The sequence below is a fragment of the Prionailurus viverrinus genome, chromosome E2 (assembly GCF_022837055.1).
Source record: "Prionailurus viverrinus isolate Anna chromosome E2, UM_Priviv_1.0, whole genome shotgun sequence".
NCBI classification, from domain to species: domain Eukaryota; kingdom Metazoa; phylum Chordata; class Mammalia; order Carnivora; family Felidae; genus Prionailurus; species Prionailurus viverrinus.
Window position 1 is genome coordinate 15,302,297 of NC_062575.1, and position 23,616 is coordinate 15,325,912.

The 23,616-nt window shown below is 40.7% G+C and overlaps 1 protein-coding gene, 1 long non-coding RNA gene and 1 pseudogene across 6 annotated transcripts in view; 1 reads left to right on the forward strand and 2 right to left on the reverse strand.

Annotated features, from left to right (window-relative positions):
• LOC125153264 (uncharacterized) overlaps positions 1-23,616 on the forward strand; it is a 27,384-nt gene continuing 3,768 nt past the window's right edge. Inside the window, exons 1-2 of the long non-coding RNA XR_007147449.1 lie at positions 1-200; positions 18,422-18,729. This is a non-coding gene — a long non-coding RNA (uncharacterized LOC125153264). The remainder of the gene's footprint in view (positions 201-18,421; positions 18,730-23,616) is intronic.
• The window catches only part of LOC125153262 (IST1 homolog), a 23,488-nt gene continuing 8,454 nt past the window's right edge, over positions 8,583-23,616 (reverse strand). The window contains exons 2-5 of one of the 5 annotated variants that reach the window (XM_047836262.1): positions 20,239-20,326; positions 19,467-19,550; positions 9,679-9,724; positions 8,583-8,988 (exon numbers count right to left, since the gene is read on the reverse strand). In XM_047836262.1, the coding sequence (XP_047692218.1) occupies positions 8,738-8,988; positions 9,679-9,724; positions 19,467-19,550; positions 20,239-20,241 (384 nt within the window). In that variant the 5' untranslated portion in view covers positions 20,242-20,326 and the 3' untranslated portion in view covers positions 8,583-8,737. Of the gene's footprint in view, positions 8,989-9,678; positions 9,725-17,773; positions 18,262-19,466; positions 19,551-20,238; positions 20,327-23,616 lie in introns of those variants that run through there. The other 4 variants (XM_047836261.1, XR_007147446.1, XR_007147448.1 and 1 more) reach the window with 4 other exon arrangements.
• On the reverse strand, positions 10,582-12,267 carry LOC125153263 (RNA/RNP complex-1-interacting phosphatase-like; annotated as a pseudogene).

Sequence of the window (23,616 nt, forward strand, 5' to 3'; positions counted from 1 at the left end):
AGCGACGCAAAGCGTAGCAAGGTACGGGGCGGTCACTGATGACGCGAGACGCTGCTGCCGAGTCACCGCTGCGAAGAGTCTGAGAGAGAAAGAGCCGGCTGACCCTGGAAGCCTACGAACTTTGGTTCCGCTTGCGGGGGAGGAGGAAGCGGAGCTACCAGGAAGCCGCGGGGCCACCTGAAGAGAGCCGAGCTATCAAGGTATAGAAAGAAGTGGGTGAGGCGAGGCAGGTGGGGGCTGGGAATTAATACAGAAAAATCTCGAGCTGTTTCCAGTCGTGTTTGAAACTTTAGCTTTCTCTAGGCTAACTTCAGGAACATGCTCCAAGCGGTCTTGGAGTCTACAGTTTTATAGTATCTTTGCAAGGTTTTTTTTAGAGTTAGAGGATGATACAGAAGAATATATTTCAAACGCAGTACAACCGCTCAACGTCCTGCTTTGGATAATCATTTAAACTCTCAGAGCCTCAGTTTCCTCGTATGTAAAAACAAAGGATTTGGACTAGTGAACGCTAAAACTCTTTAAAGAGTGGGCTGTGTCTCCATAACCAATAACCTGAGCCAAAGACCGTCTACCCAGACATTACCTGGCTTGATAAATAATTATGAACACCTGACACAAATATTTTCCACGTGAACGGTGAAAAGAGCCGTGATATTTTGGCTCATTTAAAGGAAAGGTGACCCACCTAAACTAAAATCCTTCACGTAGATTGGCGGCAAAGAAGTCCTGAAAGTTAATAAAACACAGCACCTGGCGGGATGCCAAACAGAACTGAACTAACCAAATCTTTTTTTTTTTTTAATTTTTTTTTCAACGTTTATTTTATTTTTGGGACAGAGAGAGACAAAGCATGAACGGGGGAGGGACAGAGAGAGAGGGAGACACAGAATCGGAAACAGTCTCCAGGCTCTGAGCCATCAGCCCAGAGCCTGACGCGGGGCTTGAACTCACGGACCGCAAGATCGTGACCCGGCCGAAGTCGGACGCTTAACCGACTGCGCCACCCAGGCGCCCCATGAACTAACCAAATCTTAAGTTTAGGACCTATCATAGGAGGTTGCACTTTTTTCCTCAGCCACTTTTATGCAGAGATTTCAAAACATTTTACAAAAATTGAATTCAGGAGCACAGTTTTGCTCTTGAACTATTCGGGCTTAACAAGTGACAAAGGCCAGGGGGCGTGATAAAGTAATTATCATTTACTATTATTAAACATTGATATCACATTGTTTATAAAAGCATCTTCCTATGTGTGACCCAGTGTGACCCTCCTACCAACCTCCTAAATCAGATTAGTCAAGGATAAGTAACTTAGTTTTACAAATAAGGAGACTGAGGCTCAGAGAAACTATTAATATAGAAACCCTCCCTCCCCCCCTCCCCCACTCTGATTCAGCTATATGGTGCCACTTCCTGAATTAGAAAAGAGTATACACACACACACACTGACTCCCACACTCAGGGTGGAATCAACCCAAATGGTCTGGGGAGCAGAAACCTCATGGAATTCAGTTGCCTCATCTCTCCCTCAATGCACTACTGTGCAGTGCAACCTTGGATTACACAGCTTGTAGGAAGTAGTATAAAACTAGAACATAATGATGTTGCAAGGCATATTCCTCTGAAGTATAGCTAGGCATGAACACATGCTAAAGAACAGTTTTGGACTCCCTCAAAAGTAAGGAATTTGCAGGTCACAAAGCAATTAAAGTATTTTGTTTGCAACATCACAAATATTTGTTTAGAGGTTGAATTTAAGTGTTTATACCACTGCAAACCACAAAAGAAAAATTAAACTATTCTTAAGAAAGAGGAAGGAACTTTTTTAGTACCATGCCAAATGGCAGAGTATTAAAGAGAATACAGCAGACATTATGAGATGTAAACCCCCTCCATGTTTCTTTTTTACTTTTATTACCTTTATAATTACCAAACTCCTCCTCCAATGAAACTAAAAAATAGGGGCGCCTGGGTGGCTCAGTTGGTTAAGCGTCCGACTTCGGCTCAGGTCATGATTTCACAGTTTGAGTTTGAGCCCTGCATCGGGCTCTGTGCTGACAGATCAGAGCCTGGAGCCTGCTTCAGATTCTGTGTCTCTGTCTCTCTCTGCCCCTAACCCACTCACATTCTGTCTCTGTCTCAAAAATACATAAACATTTAAAAAAAAATTTAATTCAATAAAAGCAATTGACTTAATATATAGTGTGGACATCATTATCCTAAGAGTTTTGGTTTCCGTGGTTAGCATTTAAAGGTTAAGAAGACTGGGGCACCTGGGTGGCTCAGTCAGTTAAGCGGCCGACTTCGGCTCAGGTCATGATCTTGCAGTCCCTGAGTTCGAGCTCCGTGTCGGGCTCTGTGCTGACAGCTCGGAGCCTGGAGCCTGATTCTGTGTCTCCCTCTTTTTCTGCCCCTCCCCCATTCACGCTCTGTCTCTGCCTTTCAAAAATGAATAAGTGTTAAAAAATTTTTGAAAAAAAAAGTTTGGGAAGACTTACTCCCCATCTAATCAAGCATAATCTCTAGTTTCAGGTAGGTTACAGCACATCAATAAAATGGAGTACTATGCTGCTAATAAAAATGAAGCTATAGCTCTATCTTTATTATCATGGTATGACAGGTGTTTTTGAACATTACAAAATGGTCTTATAATAATATTGCAAAAAAAGCGTATATATACATAGAAAAAAGTTGAAGGATAAAACTAAAATGTGAAAATGGTTATTTTTGGATGGTGGGATTATATAGGATTTGTATGTTATGATGTTTTGTTTTTGCAATGAGCATAATGTACATTTTGGGAAAAAAAGACTTACATTTTGAAAAAAAAAGTTTTTACAAAATAATGCAGTTTTATAGATCCAAATGTTAAAGGAGATCTTTGTTTTTATTTCTTTATTTTAACGTTTATTTATAGTTTTGGTAATCTCTACACTCAGTGTGGGGCTCAAACTCATGACCCTGAGATCAAGAGTTACATGCTCATCTTCCGACTGAACCAGCCAAGCACCCCAGGAGATTTTTGTTTTTAAAATGGCAACATCCCAAAAATTAACTAAACTTTTAGGAAGAGAGAATGGCTGGGAGAAAAGATCATTATTTTTATAGTTTTGTTTATTATTGAAAAACTCATATGCTCCAATTTAACAAATAATAACAACAACAAAAAACAAAACTAAAGATGCATCAGCCAGGAGTCAGACATTCGGATGCCAGTCCTGGCTGGGTTACTAACTTTGTGCTGTAATCAGGGTATTTAACATCTCTGGGCCTGTTACTTCAGCTGGCCCTGAAGTATTTGAGAATAAATACTTTATAAATATTAACATACATTATTTAATATATAAATATTATGAATGCTTTCTTTATGACTAGACTTATTCCAAAATGGATTTACAGTGGCTTAATTTCCAGAGGGATCAAATGTGTGAAAACACTTTGAAAAGTATGAAGGATTTTGTGAACATAAGTATAAAACAGTTTTTATTTCACCATACAATTCATCTCAACCATTTCTTGATTGTCCACTACCAAGTAACAGTAGTGCATTGTGTCTTACAATTTACAAAAGTGTTTTTATATACAGTTATTCATTTGCTCCTTACCTGTCATGAGCTTGTAAACCATGCAGGCATTATAGCATAGTAGTTAAAAGTGTTGGTTTCTGGTGCTAGACTGCCTGGGTTTAAAACGCTGCTCTTCCTTGGGTGCCTGGGTGGCTTAGTCAGTTGAATGTCCAACTTGATTTTGGCTCAAGTTGTGGTCTTCTGGTGCCTGAAATCGAGCCCTGCATCAGGCTCTGTGCTGATAGCTCAGAGCCTACTTGAGATTCTCTCTCTCTCCCTCCATCTCTCTCTGCCCCTCCTCTGCTCGAGTGTGCTCTCTCTCTTTCTCTCAAAATAAATCAACTTTTTAAAAAATTTTTAAATGCTGCCCTTCCTTTATTGTATGACCTGTAGAAAATTAGTAAACATCTCTGAGGATTTCTGAACCTCAGTGTACCTGTCTATAAAATGGAGTTAATGATAGTAGTAGCATTGGCACCTTAAGGCTGGTATAATAATCAAATGAGCCGATACACTTAAAGTACTTAGAACAGTGGCAGGCACGTGGTAAGGGCTCAATAAATAGGAGATGTCTTTAGGATAAATATTATCTTACTTTTAGCATAGTTTCCAGGTAAGAAACTTGCACTGCTCTGTGTGCATACTGCCTCTGTAAAAGCTTACTGCAGAACAAGTGCTGAATGCTGTTTTCACTTTTTACTTTTGTGTGTGTTTGTGTGTGTGTGTTTAATTTTAAAAATTTTTTAAAATGTTCATTTAATTTTTCATAGAGACAGAGCACAAATGGGGGAGGGGCAGAGAGAGATGGAGACACAGAATCCGAAGCAGGCTCCAGGCTCTGTGCTATTAGCACAGATCCTAATATGGGGCTCAAACCCACGAACTGTGAGATCATGACCCGAGCCGAAGTCGGACGCTTAACTGACTGAGCCACCCAGGTGCCCCTTATTTTTTTATTTTTTTTTTTTTTAGTGTTTATTTACTTTTTGAGAGAGAGAGACAAAGAGACAAAGAGACAGCATACAAGCTGGGGAGGGGCAGAGAGAGAGGGAGATATAGAATCTGAAGCAGACTCCAGGCTCTGAGCTGTCAGCACAGAGCCCAACGCAGGGCTCAAACTGACAAACTGTAAGATCATGACCTGAGGTGAAGTCAGACACTTAACTTTAGGACTGAGCCACCCACGTGCCCCTACTTTTTTTTTTTTTTTGGTAGAAGTGAACATTTTTTTCAAATTTCCTTTGGTTGGCCAAAACGGGTACTAATGTAGGTCACTCATAAAATCAAAGTGGCCTAATGTGAACTTTTGAAAAGTGGGGGGTAACTATATATCTTTTAGCCTATATAATAATCATTTAATAAATGTATTGCCTGAGTCTACTACACCACACTGTCCTGGGTGCACAGAATCTGTTATAGACATTTCTTTTTTTTTTTTTTTCATGTTTATTTATTTTCCAGAGAGAGAGACAGAGACAGAACATGATCAGGGGAGCAGCAGAGAGAGAGGGAGACAAAGAATCCGAAGCAGGCTCCAGGCTCTAAGCTGTCACCACAGAGCCTGACTTGTGGCTTGAACTCACAGACCACGAGATCATGACCTGAGCTGAAGTCAGAAGCTTAACTGACAGAGTCACCCAGGCACCCTTGTTATTGTCATTTCAATAGAGACTGCCCTACCCTCTTTATCTCATTAAAGAAAACTAGATTTTTAAAAAATCCTCCAATTCATAGAAATATCAATATTACCACTTAGGAGATAAATGATAGTTCCAAAAGAAGCAGAAAAATGAGAGGTCATTGGGTGCCAGAGCTGAGAAAGAAGTCTTTTGGAAGACATGGCATATCAACTGGAATCGTGGTATCAGAGGGAACCCTCTTTTGGAGGCTTAGTTGCAGTGGGGTTCTTAAATGACAGTATCAGCAGCTGAAGCCATAAGACCTTTACAGCAGATAGGGAAAACTCTCCCTACAGAAATGTGGTCAGCGTCTTTCACAAGGAATTCTTCCTGCTTCTCCACATGCCAGAGATCTCAGCTGAGAAAGGAGAGGGAAGGAGATCCAACCCTGTCGGAAACAGTGACGTGTGTCAAGGAGGTGGCTCCACTTGTTTGAATCACCTGAGTCTATAAATAAGCCTGAGAGTCAGAAAGAAATTAGTCCCTCTGTTGTTTATGTAATGTTTTCACAAAGAGCATTTTTACAGTTCTTTTAGGCATGGTGCCTAATCACAATTTATCCTGGCTTGAGGGGCGCCTGGGTGGCGCAGCCGGTTAAGCGTCCGACTTCGGCCAGGTCACGATCTCTCGGTCCGTGAGTTCGAGCCCCGCGTCGGGCTCTGGGCTGATGGCTCAGAGCCTGGAGCCTGTTTCCGATTCTGTGTCTCCCTCTCTCTCTGCCCCTCCCCCGTTCATGCTCTGTCTCTCTCTGTCCCAAAAAATAAATAAACGTTGAAAAAAAAATTAAAAAAAAAAAAAAAAACAATTTATCCTGGCTTGAGAAAAGTTTAGGAATTAATCTTTCAGTTGTGGCAAAAGAGCTAGAATTGATGTAAAATTGAAATTCTAATAGCCAACTCCATACACCCTTTGGCCTTGTACCAAGACCATTAGGAAATCTATATGCCCCTTGAAACTAAAGATCAAAACGCATAGGATACAAGGTTCAGGCCAGCTCCTTCTCTGATTTAGAGATTTAAAAGAGGCAGTCCTGGGATATCTGGGTGGCTCAGTTGGTTAGGTGTCCGAATTCAGCTCAGGTCATGATCTAATGGTTTGTGGGTTCAAGCCCCACACCCGGCTCTATGCTAATCGCTCAGAGCCTGGAGCCTGCTTCGGATTCTGTGTTCTCTCTCTCTCTCTCTCTCTCTCTCACTCTCTCTGCCCATCCCCCACTTACACTCACACTCTCTCTCTCTCTCAAAAATAAATATTAAAAAAAAATTTTTTTAAAGAGGCAGTCCTGGGTGCCTGGGTGGCTCAGTGGGTTAAACGTCTGACTTTGACTCAGGTCATGATCTTAGGGTTTGTGAGTTCAAGCCCCACGTTGGTTTCTGTGCTGGCAGCTCAGAGCCTGCTTGGGATTCTCATTCTGTCCTCTCTCTCTGCCCCTTCCCCACTTGCACTTTTTTCTCTCTCTCTCTCCCAAAATAAATACAAATTGAAAGGGGGAAAAAAAGGCAGTCCAGAGTTTGCCAATGGAGATGTTTTATGTCATCCTTGTTTTGTAAATCATTCTATATTATGTTGGCACTTTTGGAGTAAAATCTCTTACCAGATATGAGGTTGCAACCAAGGCAAACCCCAACTTGAGGAAGTGGTGCCATTCTCTAGTCTAGGGAAGACAAAACTGTGGCCACCAGAGAAGGATGTAGCATCCAGAAAGTCAGCAGGGCTTCTGACTCATTTCCTACTCAAGTAATTCTATTTCCTTTATACAAGCACCATCATTTGCCTAGAAGTTTCCATGGTAAGGTTTTGTTTGAACAAACACGGTTTTGTTTTATGTGCCTAGCCCCATCCTTACTCCTCTAAAATCAGGCAGTTCTGCAGTTTGCTTTAAAGTTAGCTTTGGGGCACCTGGGTGGCTCAGTCAGTCCTTCTTCAGCTCAGGTCATGATCTCATAGTTCATGAGTTCGAGCCCCACATCAGACTGTGTGCTGACAGCTCAGAGCCTAGAGCCCGCTTCGGGTTCTGTGTCTCCTCTCTCTGTGTCCCTCCGTGCTTGTGCTCTCTCTCTCTCAAAAATAAATATACGAACACACACACACACACACACACACACACATACACACATAGTTAAAAAGTAATTAAAATTAATTTGGCATTTTGCTGTGAACCAAAAACTGCTCTAAAACATAAAGGTTATTAAAAAGAAAACCAAACAAAATGCCAGTTGTACAAGAAACAATAATCTGACCATCTTGTTTTCTCACCCTCTCCTTTATCCCATAGAATCACTAATATTTAGTCCACTAGAACTCAGCAAATAGAAACTGAAAAGGAAACTAATATTTATTGAGCACCTAATAAGTGCTAAAGGGCTTTACATAAATTCTTTTAATTTTCATTATTGTCCCCATTTTATAGAGGAGAAAAAGGAGGCTCACAGCTAGTAAGTGGCAGAACTCAGACATACAGGATTCCACTGATTTCCTAACAATGCCTTTTCTTCACTCTGTGTTGCATTCTTTCTTTAAAATACTTTTTTTATTTTATTTTTTAATGTTTATTTATTTTTGAGAAAGAGCAAGCAGGGGAGGGGCAGAGAGAGAGGGAGACACAGAATGCAAAACAGGCTTCAGGCTCTGAGCTGTCAGCACAGAACCCAATGTGGGGCTCAAACTCATGAACCACAACATCATGACCTGAGCCGAAGTTGAACACTTAACCAACTGAGCCATCCAGGCACCCCATTCTTTAAAATACTCTTTTTTTTTTTTTAAAGTAGGCTTCATGCCCAGCATGGAGTCCAAAATAGGGCTTGAACCCATGACCCTGAGATCAAGACCTGAGCTGAGATCAAGAGTAAAATACTCATGGGCTCCTGTGCAGCTCAGTTGATTGAGACTCTGGATTTTGGCTTAGGTCATGATCTTGTGATTCATGGGTTCAATCCCTGTGTTGGGCTCTGTGCTGATTGCATGGAGCCTGTGTGGGAGTCTCTCTCTCCCCCTCTCTCTTTGCCCTTCCCCCACTTGTGCTTTGTCTCTCTCTCTCTCAAAATAAATAAACTTAAAAAAAAAATAGGACATTTAACCAACTGACCCACCCAGGTGCTCCTAAAATACTCATTTTTAAAAAGACACATATTCCTCTAGTTTCTTTGCACTTCCATGCACATCTGACAGAAGGTACCATTTACCAAAAGTCTTATAGCTAGTAAGTGGGTAGGATTTAAATACACACCATTCTGTCTCCCTGGAAAAAGTGATCATTATGAGAGAAGTAAGGATCCAAGAGAAAACAAGAGTTTATTGACTATAATTAATAAAATTATTTAGGTCAGGAATCTTCATCTAAGAATTATAGAAATTTCAGAGACAGGAATAATTATATGTGTATGCATGGACACACATATACATTATTACAGACAGAGAACCAGAGACTTTAAGGGATGGAAGAGGTTGTAAATGAGAACACTTCAGACTCACACACAAGTAGCCACATTAACATTTGTGCTGAAGAGCCCTGATTCCCAGGCAATTAATTAATCCAAGACCAAGGAATTTTGTGGTTTTCTTGAGGATTTCAAGTCTCCGGTTAAGATCTTCAAAATCAACTTCCTCAGAACCACAAGGGTCAATGGATAGGCTTGCTTGAGGTTTTTCATCAGGCAAATCAGGAGGCATAAAGTTATCAAAACCCATCTTGGATCTTGATTCTGGCTTTGGAGAAGTTGGGAGGTTGAATCCTGTACCTGTTCATTTCAATAAATATAATTAAAAGTCACAATAATACAGCCTTCCAGAAAGAAATCCCAGCCTCAAAGGCAGTAGACTATTATTACTTTTGAGAGGGCAGCATATAATCTGGCTGGAAAACTAGACAACTCCCCCGTCATGCAAATGGTGGTAGTGGTGACATTTTGTTGGCCCTTGCTTCAAAGGCAATCTGGACTTCTAAAAAAGGCACAGTTTTTCAAACTATGTGCCATGATTATCTACTGTGATGGTTGTTTTAAAACTTTTTCTGTGTTAAAGATCTGAGATCTATATCCACTTTGAAAACTGTTAGCTACTATAAAGGAACCCACTGTACTCCTGGTAAGTCACTAATAACCTTCTGTCACCTATGGAGGAATAGTCTTATAAGAATTGAAAAATCTTGGGGTGCCTGGGTGGCTCAGTTGGTTAAGCGTCCGACTGTGGCTCAGGTCATGATCTTGCGGTTCGTGAGTTCGAGCCCCGCGTCAGGCTCTGTGCTGACAGCTCAGAGCCTGGAGCCTGCTTCGGATTCTGTGTCTCCGTCTCTCTCTGTCCCTTCCCCACTTGTGCTCTGTCTCTCTCTATCAAAAATAAATAAAATGTAAAAAAAAATTTTGAAGAATTGAAAAATCTTCAGTGAGTAGTAAGCAGTTCCAGCTTCTACCAGCATTCCCTATACTTACTAGGAAACAGTGAAGGACACAAATCACTCTTCTTAGAGGAGTCATTCTGAAAGAAAAAAGACCACTGGGTTGTGATTGGTCTGAACGCCAAACACATATTTTGTTCACAGTAAGCCTTCAATAAATATTTCATAAAATTAACTAATCACAGTCCAGCTTCCTTCTTGTGAAGGTGAAGTTTCTATTTATGCCTTCTGGAAATTAGCCTTAGGAGCAACTATGAGTTTTGCTGCTTTTGTCACCTGTGGTCACATACAAGAAACAGGAAATCTTTTATCTTAAAGCCTGGAGATGCTACTTGTGAAAGATGATTCAGTTTAATAAAGTCTGAGGACTCTTTCTCCAAGAAATAAATGGCAAGGAGAAAACAACAGGCAGGAAGAAGGAAGTGTTAGAGATGAGAAGGTTTAGGAGATATATCAACCAAATACAATGTGTAGATCTTTGGTCCTGATTTCAATAAAATAACTATAAAATGCATTTTTGAGATAATCAGCAAAATTTTTCGAAGTTTATTTATTTAGAGAGACAACCAGTGGGGGAGGGGCAGAGAGAGAGGGAGGACAGAGGATTGGAAGCAGGCTCTGTGCTGACAGCAGAGAGCCCGATGTGGGGCCTGAACTCAAGAACGTGAGATTATGACCTGAGCCAAAGTTGGACATTTAACTGACTGAGCCGCTCAGGCACCCTAGCAATTATCAAAATCTAATGTGGATTGAGTATTATATTATAGTAAGAAATTATTTTTCATTGTATTGAGCATCATAATGGCATGGCATTTTTTTATATTATAAAAACAAAAGGTATGTGTTAGAGATATTTACAGAAATATTTTTTTTTCACGAGGGAAATTCTTTATTACTTTATCAGTTCTAAAATATCATCTTCTTTAAAAAAATTTAAGACTGAATGACAGATTATTTCCTTTACTGTTGTAAATACTGCAAATTTCTCATCAAAGAGATAAGTATCAATGTAATTTTTCCTTAAGTTTGAACACATGAGGGAGGAATGAAGCAGATTATAAACCTCATTTGATCTGATCATATAAAAAGTCACTCCAGCTGTCTTCAGTCTTGCTCTATCCACAGAGAGATTTCCAGGATAGGTTTGTGTCATTCGGTCCATCCACAATAGGCTGGATAGGATAGTCCGTAGTAAGTGCCAGGATACCACCTTTTATTCTGGGCTACTTGACTGGCATTTGGCATTACATTCCAAGAGTACCTCAATTGTGAATAGTCCTCTCCAGGGGGCCCAGGAGGAGTGATATGGCCTCTCTGGGAAGCATTTTGATTCTGTGAAAATTTTCTTACTGACTGCTGCAGATCTTGGGTCTGGCTGTGGAAATGCCAAGAAGGTACTGGATAGCCTTGGGTCTGATGTAGGTTATACCTCTGTCCTTGGTTAACAGACTTAATAGTGGCGTGGACTGGTTCCATCATATGCGTTGCGGCTTCAAAACCACTTGATCTGGATACACCGGAATCCCAACTCCTTCTGATGGGGCCCTTCTGAAGGTCTTCAATATAGTTTTGTCTTTCCAAGCAATGTCCACGGCACCTATTGAATAATTCAATTGCATCATCTGGCCTCATGCCTTCTACATCAATCAAATATCTGCAGATGAGATAGCCAGTCCTGTTTAAACCATGAGTACAATGAACACCAATAAGTTTGTCATTGTCTTTCTTTCAAAAACTCATTAACAGCACATTTGAATTTAAAAATAGTGTCATCATCAGGCACCTGGTGCCCAGTTGTATAAATTTTTAAGTAAGGAATAGTTTCTGGTAAGTCCTCTGGTTTATAATAGCGACGAGTGTATGTTAAGTCAATAATCAGTCCAAATTCTTCATTCTATTTTTGGAGTTTGTTAAAAAGATCCAAGGGGGGAAAAACGTTCTTCTGGAGCAAGGTGCTTTTCAAAACTCTTTTTCTTTTTTTTTTTTCAACGTTTATTTATTTTTGGGACAGAGAGAGACAGAGCATGAACGGGGGAGGGGCAGAGAGAGAGGCAGACACAGAATCGGAAACAGGCTCCAGGCTCTGAGCCATCAGCCCAGAGCCTGACGCGGGGCTCGAACTCACGGACCGCGAGATCGTGACCTGGTTGAAGTCGGACGCTTAACCGACTGCGCCACCCAGGCGCCCCACAAAACTCTTTTTCAAAGGAACTTTGAAAGCAATGAAACGAGTCCCAGGCATCCGTTGTCCAACTGGAAGATAGTCTTTCCACCTTTCCGGGACGTGGTTTCCGCCCCTCTTCTTGGTGGAGCAACGTCCAGAGTACGCGTGTCCTTGGCCCCAGCCGCCTCGGGCATAATGCCACTGGCTCATGTAGTCCCCAAGATGCCTCCCACCCAACAGCAAGAGGGTCAAAGCCGCCAGTCCAGCGCCTACGGTGCCAGAACAAGATCCTACAGAAATATTTACAGGTGAAATTATATGATGTCTGAGATTTGCTCTAAATTCCTCCTTCCCCACAGGGGTGCCTGGGTGGCACAATTGGTTAAGCGTCTGACTCTTGGTTTCAGCTCAGGTCATGATCTCATGGTTTTGTGAGTTCAAGCCATTAGCCCTTAGTCGGGGGCTCCAGGGCTCCGTGCTATCAGTGCGGAGCCTGCTTGGGATTCTCTGTCTCTCTCTCTCTCTCTCTCTGCCCCTTCTCCACTTGTGTTCTCTTTGTCTCTCTCAAAATAAATAAACTTTTAAAAAATAAAAATAAAAGATAAATTCCTTCTCCCCCCCAAATAAAAGTGTCAGGAAGAGAGAAAAGAAGAGAAGCAGAAAGTTGATAACTGTTAAAACCAAGTGATGGGTACATGGAAGTTCATTATATTATTACCTCTAATTTTCTATATGTTTAAAGTTTCCATAATAAAGTTTTCTTTGTTTTCTTTTTTTAAGTTTTTATTTTAATTCCAGTTAATATACAGTGATATATTAGTTTCAGGTGTACAATGTAGTGATTCATAAAGTCCATATATCACCAGATACTCATCACGACAAGTGTACTCCTTAACCCCCATCACCTATTTAACCCATACCACACCTCCCTCCCCTCTGGTAACCATCAGTTTTTTTCTCTATATTTAAGAGTCTGTTTCTTTCTTTCTTTTTTTTTTTTTTAAGTTTATTTAAGAGTACATGCGCACGAGCAGGGGTGGGACAGAGAAAGATAGGGAGAAAAAGAATCCCAGGTAGGCTTTGTGCTGTCAATGTGCAGCCCGACATGTGTCTCAATCCCACAAACCTTGGGATCATGACCTGAGCTAAAATCAAGAGTGAGATGCTTAACTGAGTGGGCCACCCAGGCACCTCAATTCTTTCTTATTTTAAATCAGAGGACTTGCATTCCAAGACTGGAAGCTGAGAAATTCACAAGGTGTCATTCAGATAAATAATTTCAGCAAAGAAAATCAGAGTTAAATTATGTCTGAAATACAAAATCTTAAAAAAGAGTTTCATAGGGGTACCTGGGTGGCTCAGTTGATTGAGTGTCCAACTTCAGCTCAGGTCATGATCTCACAGCTCGTGGGTTCGAGCCCTGCTTCGGGCTCTGCGCTGACAGCTCAGAACCTGGAGCCTGCTTTGGATTCTGTCTCTTTCTCTCTCTCTCTGCCCCTCCTCCACTTGTTCTCTCTCTCTCTCTCTCTCTCTCTCTCTCTCTCTCTCTCTCTCTCAAAAATAAACATTAAAAATTTAAAAAAGAGTTTCATGGGGTCAGAAATACCTTGCAAGTTTAAAAGAATAAGACCATTTCTCTTTATTCATATTGAAGGAACAGAATAAAGAGAATTAATGTCTATGGCTCTTTAGCTTTTACTTATTTGACTTCTCTAGATTTATGTCTACAAAGTTTTGAGATCTTTATACTATTTTCAACAAGAGAAGACAACTGTTTCCCCTACATATAAATTAAATATTGAAATATGTGTCTAAATCACTGTACATGAAAGACTTTCAAATTTGTCCAGCTCATAAAAATGTTCCTTGCAGTCCATATTGTGGTATTGTCAAGAGATTGATAAAAGACTACAAGCCTATTTTCTCATGAGTTCAGCATAAAAACACATCAAATGGGGAGCCTGCGTGGCTCAGTCTTTTAAACCTCTTAAGCGTCTGACTTTGGCTGAGGTCATGATCTCATAATTCGTGAGTTTGAGCCCTACATTGGGCTGTGTGCTCACAGCTCAGAGCCTGGAGCCTGCTTCAGATTCTGTGTCTCACTCTCTCTCTCTGCCCCTCCCCTGCTCATGCTCGGTCTCTCTCTCTCTCAAAAGTAAATAAACATTTTAAAAAAAATCAAATGTCAGCTAAATGACTGCAAATATGCCCCCTAGCCTTAAAAAACATCACTAAGATTTTTCTACCATTCAAAAGGCCCATGTAGAAATATATTTTAACACTACTGGTAGTCCCATCCCAGAATCAGTTTCCCTCTCTGTACTGACCTGTCTTTCAGGAGGAAGGGATAAAAAACAAGAGGCTGGGGGTCTCACAGGAAAGGGTCCCAGTGCAGATATTGGTGATGCCTCAAGTGGATCACCAGTTCCTGCTAAAGTTCCACCTGCTCTGTCAACAGCACCTTTCTTAACATCCTCAGTAATCCAATACTGACCACGTCTGCCAGGGCTTCCACCTAAGGCAAGAGGGTAAGAGTCACATTGTGTTCTCAACTTATCACACATTTGTTTATCACGTACCTACTAGATGCCAAACATTCTTAGAAGCACAGGGGAGGAAATGGTGAGCAAGGAGACATGGTTCCTGCCCTCATGAAGTTCATACTTTAATGTAAGTTAAGTTGATGACAGATAAAGCAACCTTCAAGCTTCTGGCCCATACCAACTTCTTTGTCTCTCTTTCAAAGACTGTATTTTGAGTGCCTATGCGGTCAGACATTGTAGTACATCAATGATTAAGAACTGCACATAAACATGCATAGGTAGGTCTCCCAAGAACATTTATCAAACTTGAGCAGTGGTAAACTCTGAATTTATTCATTCGACAAAAATCTATTGACAGTGCTAGGGATGCTACAGTGGACGAAACAGATAAAAGTCCCTGTCCTCATACAACTGATATTCCAGTGGAAGAAATAGATAATAAACAAAATCACTAAGTGAACTATATAGTATGTTAGAGTTAAGAGCAATAGAGAAAAAACATAAAGCAGAGAAGAGGGAAGAGGTTGACATTTTGGAGACAATAGCTGAGAAGTGACTCACAGAGAACACACAAGTACAGACCTGAAGGAAGTGAGGAAGGACGGGGAAGATAGCTAAAGAACACAGAGTACTGGAAGTACAAAGGTTCTGAGGTGCGAACCAGCATGTGTGCTTGAAGAAGCACAAAGAGGCCAGTGTGTCTGGGGCAGAGTAAATAAGGGGAAGAGTAGAGACAGTGGGGCCAGACAGAAGAGGTGAGAGTGCATTTCCTCCTTCATCACAGGAAAGTTGCTGCCTGTTACTCGTAAGTGAATTAAAAAGACATTGTAAGGGTTTAAAAGAAGAGGAGTAACGTGATCTGACTTAGGTATTAACCAAATCTCTGACTGTTACATTGGATCAATTAACGGGGAAGAGGAGTAGAAGCAGGAAAACCAGTTAAGAGGCTATTGCAGTCATTCAGGCAAGAGATTAGGTTAGATCAAAGTACCGTCAATGGAGGTGGTGAGAAGTGGAAGAATTCTGGATATATTTAGAAGGTAGAGTGACCAAGATTTGCTGAAAATTGGTTGGGGGCTAGGTAGGGGTTGAGAGAAGGGGTAGAGTCAAGGAAGATACCAAGATTTTGCCCTAGCATAGAATTGCCATGAACTGTAAGAAGGAGTAGGTCCATGAAAGGGATGAGAGCACTTTTGGACATGTTAAGTTTGAGATGCCTCTGAAACATCCACGTGAAGATGTCAAGAAAGTGGATGGATATATCAGTCTGGAGTTCATATCAACCTAGAGCTCTTAGCTAGTGATGGAGATATGGAAGTCTTCACCATAAACATGGGATTGAAAACCATGACGTAGGATGAAATCACCTAAAGAATAGAGAAGAAAGGGAAAAAGTCTAGAGACTGAGCCCTTGGGCACATCTCTAGTGGTATTTCATGTGGCTTTTACTTCTTCAAAGTTCCTTTCTGTATTGTCTAAGTTTTTACAATATGTCCTTTTTCAACAAACCATGTAACTCTTTGGAAGAGGGGAAAAAAAGGAGTATAAGAGTCCTAGCAGGAAACAATCAGCAAAACCTCAGAGAAGTGTGCCCCTTAACACTACCCAACTGGTACATGCCTCTTCAGCAATTCAAAGGCATTAGGGGGAAATCCCTCTTGTCCTAAAACCCTCCATGACCACCTTTTAGAAGCTTAGACTACCTTGAGTGATGTTGATGATGATGATGATGATGATGGTGATGGTGACAGAAAGCAAAACTTGATTACATTGGCTAAGTGCCAGGCAACGCATTTAACTTCTTTATTCATATTAGCATGTTTAATCATCTCAACAAATTACGAGATTTGGTAATAACTATTAACAATTATTATCCCCCTTCTTAAAGTCCAGAGAACTGAGTCTTTGAAAGGGTGAGTCACTTGCCTGAGGTCTCATGGTTAATAAATGGTGAATCTAGGATCTGAATATGGGTCATTTCACTACTGAACTCATATTCTTAATACCAAAATATAGTGCCTTATACTACACTGTAAAATTGAGATCTTAAGAAGTAAAAAAGCTTTACACACTTCTGTGTGTGTGTGTGTGTGTGTGTGTGTGTGTGTGCGCACATGTGTTTGGGTGGTTTTTTTTTTCCCCAATATATGAAATTTATTGTCAAATTGGTTCCCATACAACACCCAGTGCTCATCCCAAAAGGTGCCCTCCTCAATACTCATCACCCACCCTCCCCGCCCTCCCACCCCCCATCAACCCTCAGTTTGTTCTCAGGTTTTAAGAGTCTCTTATGCTTTGGCTCTCTCCCACTCTAACCTCTTTTTTTTTTTCCTTCCCCTCCCCCATGGGTTTCTGTTAAGTTTCTCAGGATCCACATAAGAGTGAAAACATATGGTATCTGTCTTTCTCCGTATGGCTTATTTCACTTAGCATCACACTCTCCAGTTCCATCCACGTTGCTACAAAAGGCCATATTTCATTATTTCTCATTGCCACGTAGTACTCCATTGTGTATATAAACCACAATTTCTTTATCCATTCATCAGTTGATGGACATTTAGGCTCTTTCCATAATTTGGCTATTGTTGAGAGTGCTGCTATAAACATTGGGGTACAAGTGCCCCTATGCATCAGTACTCCTGTATCCCTTGGGTAAATTTCTAGCAGTGCTATTGCTGGGTCATAGGGTAGGTCTATTTTTAATTTTCTGAGGAACCTCCACACTGCTTTCCAGAGTGGCTGCACCAATTTGCATTCCCACCAACAGTGCAAGAGGATTCCCGTTTCTCCACATCCTCGCCAGCATCTATGGTCTCCTGATTTGTTCATTTTGGCCACTCTGACTGGCATGAGGTGATATCTGAGTGTGGTTTTGATTTGTATTTCCCTGATGAGCGACGTTGAGCATCTTTTCATGTGCCTATTGGCCATCTGGATGTCTTCTTTAGAGAAGTGTCTATTCATGTTTTCTGCCCATTTCTTCATTGGGTTATTTGTTTTTCGGGTGTGGAGTTTGGTGAGCTCTTTATAGATTTTGGATACTAGCCCTTTGCCCGATATGTCACTTGCAAATATCTTTTCCCATTCCGTAGGTTGTCTTTTAGTTTTGTTGGTTGTTTCCTTTGCTGTGCAGAAGCTTTTTATCTTCATAAGGTCCCAGTAGTTCATTTTTGCTTTTAATTCCCTTGCCTTTGGGGATGTGTCAAGTAAGAAATTGCTATGGCTGAGGTCAGAGAGGTCTTTCCTGCTTTCTCCTCTAGGGTTTTAATGGTTTCCTGTCTCACATTCAGGTCCTTTATCCATTTTGAGTTTGTTTTTGTGAATGGTGTGAGAAAGTGGTCTAGTTTCAATCTTCTGCATGTTGCTGTCCAGTTCTCCCAGCACCATTTGTTAAAGAGACTGTCTTTTTTCCATTGGATGTTCTTTCCTGCTTTGTCAAAGAATAGTTGGCCATACGTTTGTGGGTCTAGTTCTGGGGTTTCTATTCTATTCCATTGGTCTGTGTGTCTGTTTTTGTGCCATGGGTGTTTGTTTTTAACACACTTGTAAGTATAATACTTAAGGTATCTTCATCCTTGTTTTCTACCCTATTGTTACCAACTTATAAGGGTCATGTGACAGCAGAAGTCAAGCTCTGTTAGGAAAAGTATGTGGGTGGAGAAAAGGTGCAAATGTCACCTGCTTTACAATCCTGGCAGAGCTACTCTGGAAGCCACATTCCTAAGTAGAAAACAGATCTTCTGGTGCACAATAAAAATCTCAGCTTTAAGTCCATTCTTTGTTCTTGAAAGTATTCACTGTAATGGTTGCTGTGGATTTACATGGCACATTATAGTTCTTAGCAATTTCTGTCAGGTACTATTCTACTACAACCTGGGGTAGAGTAGTCACATTTAATTTTACACATTAGCTGCAAGATAAAGAACATAACAGAATTTGGTCACACACATATCCACAAACTCAGAAACAAAAAGAGTTGAGGTGGTCTTTCACCTCTAAATCACTGTCCTTTATTTTTCTAGTATCTGTTCTGTAAAAGTACAATTAAAAACTTTTTTTTTTTAATTTAGGAGGTGCCCTGCTTATATCATAAAGACAGCCCGATCCTGGGGAGAAAGAATCTCAATCTTTGAAAATAAGAGGAAGAAAATAAACCTAAGAAAAAATACTTTAAATTGAAAGTTCTGATTTTGGAAGTATTTGAATTATGTCAAAGGTGATATTCAACACACTCAGCAACCAGTACAGCAAGGCACCATCCAGTCAGAATGGACACCCTGAAACAACTCTGAAACACCACCAGCCTGAAACAACACTGCGGCTAGATCTCTGTGTCTCAGCTGAATGTCAGTCCTGAATTATACTGTGTGGTCATGATGTAAGATGTTCAAAAGTTGAAGCTTCTAAATTTATAAACTTCTTTCATATTACTAGGCCAGTTACATTAAGGAAAATGTATGCTTTCTTCGTAAAGAAATAATCTCAGATTGCTTGACACTAGCTTTTTTATAAAGATCTGAGTTCCCTAGTCCAAAATCTTTAAACAGGTTATTCTGCCTCCAACGTGTTTGGGTGGCTCAGTTGGTTAAGTGTCTGACTTTTGGTTTCAGCTTGGGTTATGATTTCATGGTTCATGGGTTTGAGCCCCACATTAGGCTCCACACTGTCAGTGTGGGATTCTCTTTTTCCCTCTCTCTCTGACCCTCCCCTGCTTGTTCTCTCTCCCTCTCTGTCTCTCTCTCTCAAAAATAAATAAATATTTTTTAAAGTTTTAATGTTTATTTTTTAGAGACACAGAGACAGTGCAAGTGGGGGAGGGGCAGAGAAGAGAGAGAGAGAGAGAGAGAGAGAGAGAGAGAGAGAGAGAATCCCAAACAGGCTCTGCGCTGCCAGCTCAGAGCCTGACACAGGGCTCAACCCCAGGAAACTGTGAGATCATCACCTGAGCTGAAACCAAGAGTTGGACGCTTAACTGACTAAGCCTCCCAGGTGCCCCAAGACTTATTTCTAAACATCTTTCAGTCTGCACAAAATTATGCATTCTGAGTTTGTTTATATTTGCTTTTCCTGTATTTCTTGGCTTAGAAAAATGTGTGTCTCTGGAAATGTGTCTACCTGAGAGGTGACAGTTCCGATCTCATTGGTTCGACACAGTTGAGCATATTCTTGGCTGTACTTTGCACACAGCTGATTAGATACCTGAAGCAAACCATCACCAAGAAAAAAATAAAGGTGAAATCCATCAAGTTATGGCAATTTTGAAGATGAAGAACCATGAAAAGAGCAAAAATCACTTTCATCTTATCTCATTGGAATTACATTCTATTAGCATCAAAACAACAGCAATAGCAACAGAACAAGTGTTTTGTTCTTAAGTATCTGATAAATGTGAAACTTAAAACTTCTAATTCTAAATACCTTATAAATTATGACTCCTGTCTCCGCACGAAAGAAATCCACTGTCAAATTTTGCTTTATCTTTTTTAGGTAAGGTTTATTATTTTTTTCTACCATTGCCATTTAAAAAAAATTTTTTAATGTTCATTTATTTTTGAGAGACAGAATGTGAGCAGGGGAGGGTCAGACTCCAGGCTCTGAGCTGTCAGCACAGACCCTGACGTGGGGCTTGAACCCACGAACTGTGAGATCATGACCTTAGCTAAAGTTGGACACTTAACCAGCTGAGCTACCCAGGTGCCCCTCTACCATTACCATTTTTTTTTTAAGTATTTTTTCACTTACACACTAACAGCAGAAAATACTTCTATGGTTGTCCTTTAAGAGAAAAAAGGATTCCTCTAAGTAATCCTACAATTCTAAACAAGTAGCAAGAGTGGTACTCTCACCTACAGTTGTGGCACAGGCAGTGAAAACTTATCAAACTTACCATCTTCAACTCAGGCACCTCTGACTGGAGGCGAGGAGCTGCCCAGATTAGTGTAGATACAGATTAGGTCAGACCAGAATCCAGTTCCCTAAGAAGAACCCAAAGTTATGCAACACAGAGCTTTATGTTTCCATCTTTTCCCTACTTCAAAGATAGTCCATGGACAATGTTCGAAATATATTATCAAATAATTCTTTTTTTTAAGTTGATTTATTTTGAGAGAGACAAAGACAGCGCAAATAGGGGAGGGGCAGGGAGAGAGGGAGAGAGAGAGAATCCCAAGCAGGCTCATCACCGTCAGCATGGAGCCTGACATGGGGCTCAATTCCACAAACTCCAAGATTATGATCTGAGCCAAAATCAAGAGTCAGATGCTCAACCGACTGAGCCACCCAGGCACCGCTAATGTTAAATAATTTTTTAAGTGAAATTACAATATATACCAATATATACAATTACAGTATATACACATAGGTATATATAACTATATATATACCCACACACACGTATGTGTTTATACACATATAGATAAATAAATACATACATGGACTGAAAGAAATGTACTAAAATTCTTATCTCTAGATTTGGTGATTATGGGTTCTTTTTTGGTATGTATTTCACCACTCCTCTACAAACTCAAGGGGAAAAAAGATAACTATATGGTTCTTTTTTAAGAACAACTTTAATTATTTAAGGCATCTCTACACCTAACAAACTTACGACCCCAAGCTCAAGAGTTGCATGCTGTTCCCACTGAGCCAGCTAGGTTCCCCAACAACCATATGGTTCTAAACATGGTTCTAAACATGGCTCCATATTCTCTTCAAACAGCACTACTTCTTCCTATAAAAATTAGAGACAAAGTTCTTTGGCATAGTACCAGCAAGTTAGAGTGTACTCTCCCCCTCACTAGGTGCGGGGATGCCTTCTCACTCCTTTGAGCCTAAAAAATGTGCAAGTTCAATAGGTCTTATTTTGTGGCCTGGATCAAGCTGAACCAAGCCAGCAAAAGGTCACAATACAGCTCCAGGATCTCCATGGATCCTCTGTGGTAGTCTTCTCAGATAACATGTTCCACTTGGATCCGAGCTCGTTCATCTTTCCCATTAGCCAGATAGTCAGCAATCTCTTTCCTGGCTCTCTGGGCCTGCTCAGCTGCAGCACAAAGCACACGTACAGGAAAGTGCATGTACGGGGGCTTCTGGGTGGCTCAGTTAGTTGAGCCTTCGGCTTCAGCTCAGATTGCGATGTCCCAGTTCTTGGGTTTGAGCCCTGCGTCAGGCTGTGTGCTGACAGCTCAAAGCCTGGAGCCTGCTTTGACTTCTGTGTCTCCCTCTCTCTCTCTACCCCTCCCCTGCTCGTGCTCTGTCTCTCTCAAAAAATAAAACATTGAAAAAAATTTAAAAAAAAATTTAAAAAAAGAAAAGTGCATGTACAAAGAGGAGTTTATTGAATAAAAAAGGCAGGTGACATGATAGTGTGAAACTGTTTTTATAAAAACAATAAAAAATATATACCATATGTGCACATATGAAGTTATCAATGTTTTGCACTAGGCTATGTTTCTCAAAGTGTCATCCCCAGATCAGCAACACCAGTATCACCTGAGATTCTGTTAGAAATGCAGATTCTTGGAGCCCACTGAATCAGAAACTCTGAAAGTGAACCCCAGAAATCTGTGTTTGAACAAGCCCTCCAATTTTGACACCTGTTGAAGGTTAAGAATTGCTCTAGGGGGTGTTCTGTCAGGTGATCTTTGTTTTATCCTTTCAGCTAGCCTTGCTTTTCTAAAATGTCCCATAGTGAACATTTCTTATATTTGTAATAAAAATATTATTTAAAAAAGAATAGGGGATCCTGGCTAGCTCAGCCAGTTGAGCATCTGACTGTTGATTTGGCCCAGGTCATGATCTCACAGTTTGTGGGATGGAGCCCTGCAGCCTGACACTGACAGCACAAAGCCTGCTTGAGATTCTCTTGCTCCCCCTCTTTCTACCCGTCCTCCCCCTCAAAAGAAATAAGCTTAAAAAATAAAAATAAGAAAATAAAGAAGAATGCATGAAGTGCTCTACATTTAGAAAACTGTTCTTGGGGCGCCTGGGTGGTTCAGTCGGTTAAGCAATGGACTCGTGATTTTGGCTTAGGTCATGATCTCACTGTTTGGGAGTTTGAGCCTTGCATTGGACTCTGCACTGACAGAGGATCCCAGCCCGCTTGGGATCCTCTGTCCCCCTCTCCGCCCCTCTCCTGCTGACTCTCTCTCCAAAATAAATAAAATATTAAGACAAAAACTGTTCTCAGGGGTGCCTGGGTGGCTCAGTTGGTTAAGCGTCAGACTCTTTTGGCTCAGGTTGTGATCTCAAGGTTGTGAGATCAAGTGCCACGTCAGGCTTCATACTGGGCATGAAGCCTGCTTAATATTCTCCCTCCCCCCCACCACTTGTGGGTGTGGGTGTTTCATTTTATCCTGTAACACCTGTGTGAGGTGTTATTTGCATTTTACAGTTGAGAAAATTGAGATTCTAAGAGGTTAAATGGCTTGCCCATGGTCACACGATTAAGAGTAACTGGTTGAATTAGAACATGGCCAAATCTTCAGACTGTAAGCTCCTATGCTTTCTCACCATATTATGCCAATAAAATGAACAAGTAGAGTAATGCTGGGGACGTAACAAATGTAGCCTGTCCCAGGCCAATCCACCGAGATAAGTCTTACCACCTTGTATTATCAACTGATGACTGAGCCTGGGGAAACAGACTTTTCACAAGTCAGGAAAACCTGAGCCCCTAAATTATGTAACCTGTCTGTTCACTGAGTTATACTCACCTCCTAATCACGAAAAGACAGAGTTACTCTCTGCAAGCAAATCTTGACATGAGACTACATTTAAATCTGAAATAAACACAAATCTCAGTGCTTGAAAGGTTGCTTAGCCAAGTACAAAGGAGGAAAATGTTCTCTGTTCTAGACATCACAGGGAAAAGAAATTATAGTGGAATTGGACTTGTTTCAGATAAATACTGAACTGTTGTTACACCATTACTAATATTAGCAAACATTTATTTTGTGCCCAGGTTATAGTTTGTGTTACAAATAGATCCCTGGAATGATAGAAAACCAAGATCATTATCTCCCTTTAAAGAGGAATAAGTTTAGTTAAGGAGGGCTAACTTGCTTTATATACCTCAAATCACTCAGGCACTCCAAGTTTAAATTAAATGTGTTAAAAGAAGATATAATTTATCTGGATAATAATATGTGTCACTGGATTGCCAGGATCTAATAAAAGGACATGTGAGCATGCAGTTTAAAATTCACAAGCTCAGGGCGCCTGGATAGCTCAGTCGGTTGAGCATCTGACTTTGGCTCAGGTCATG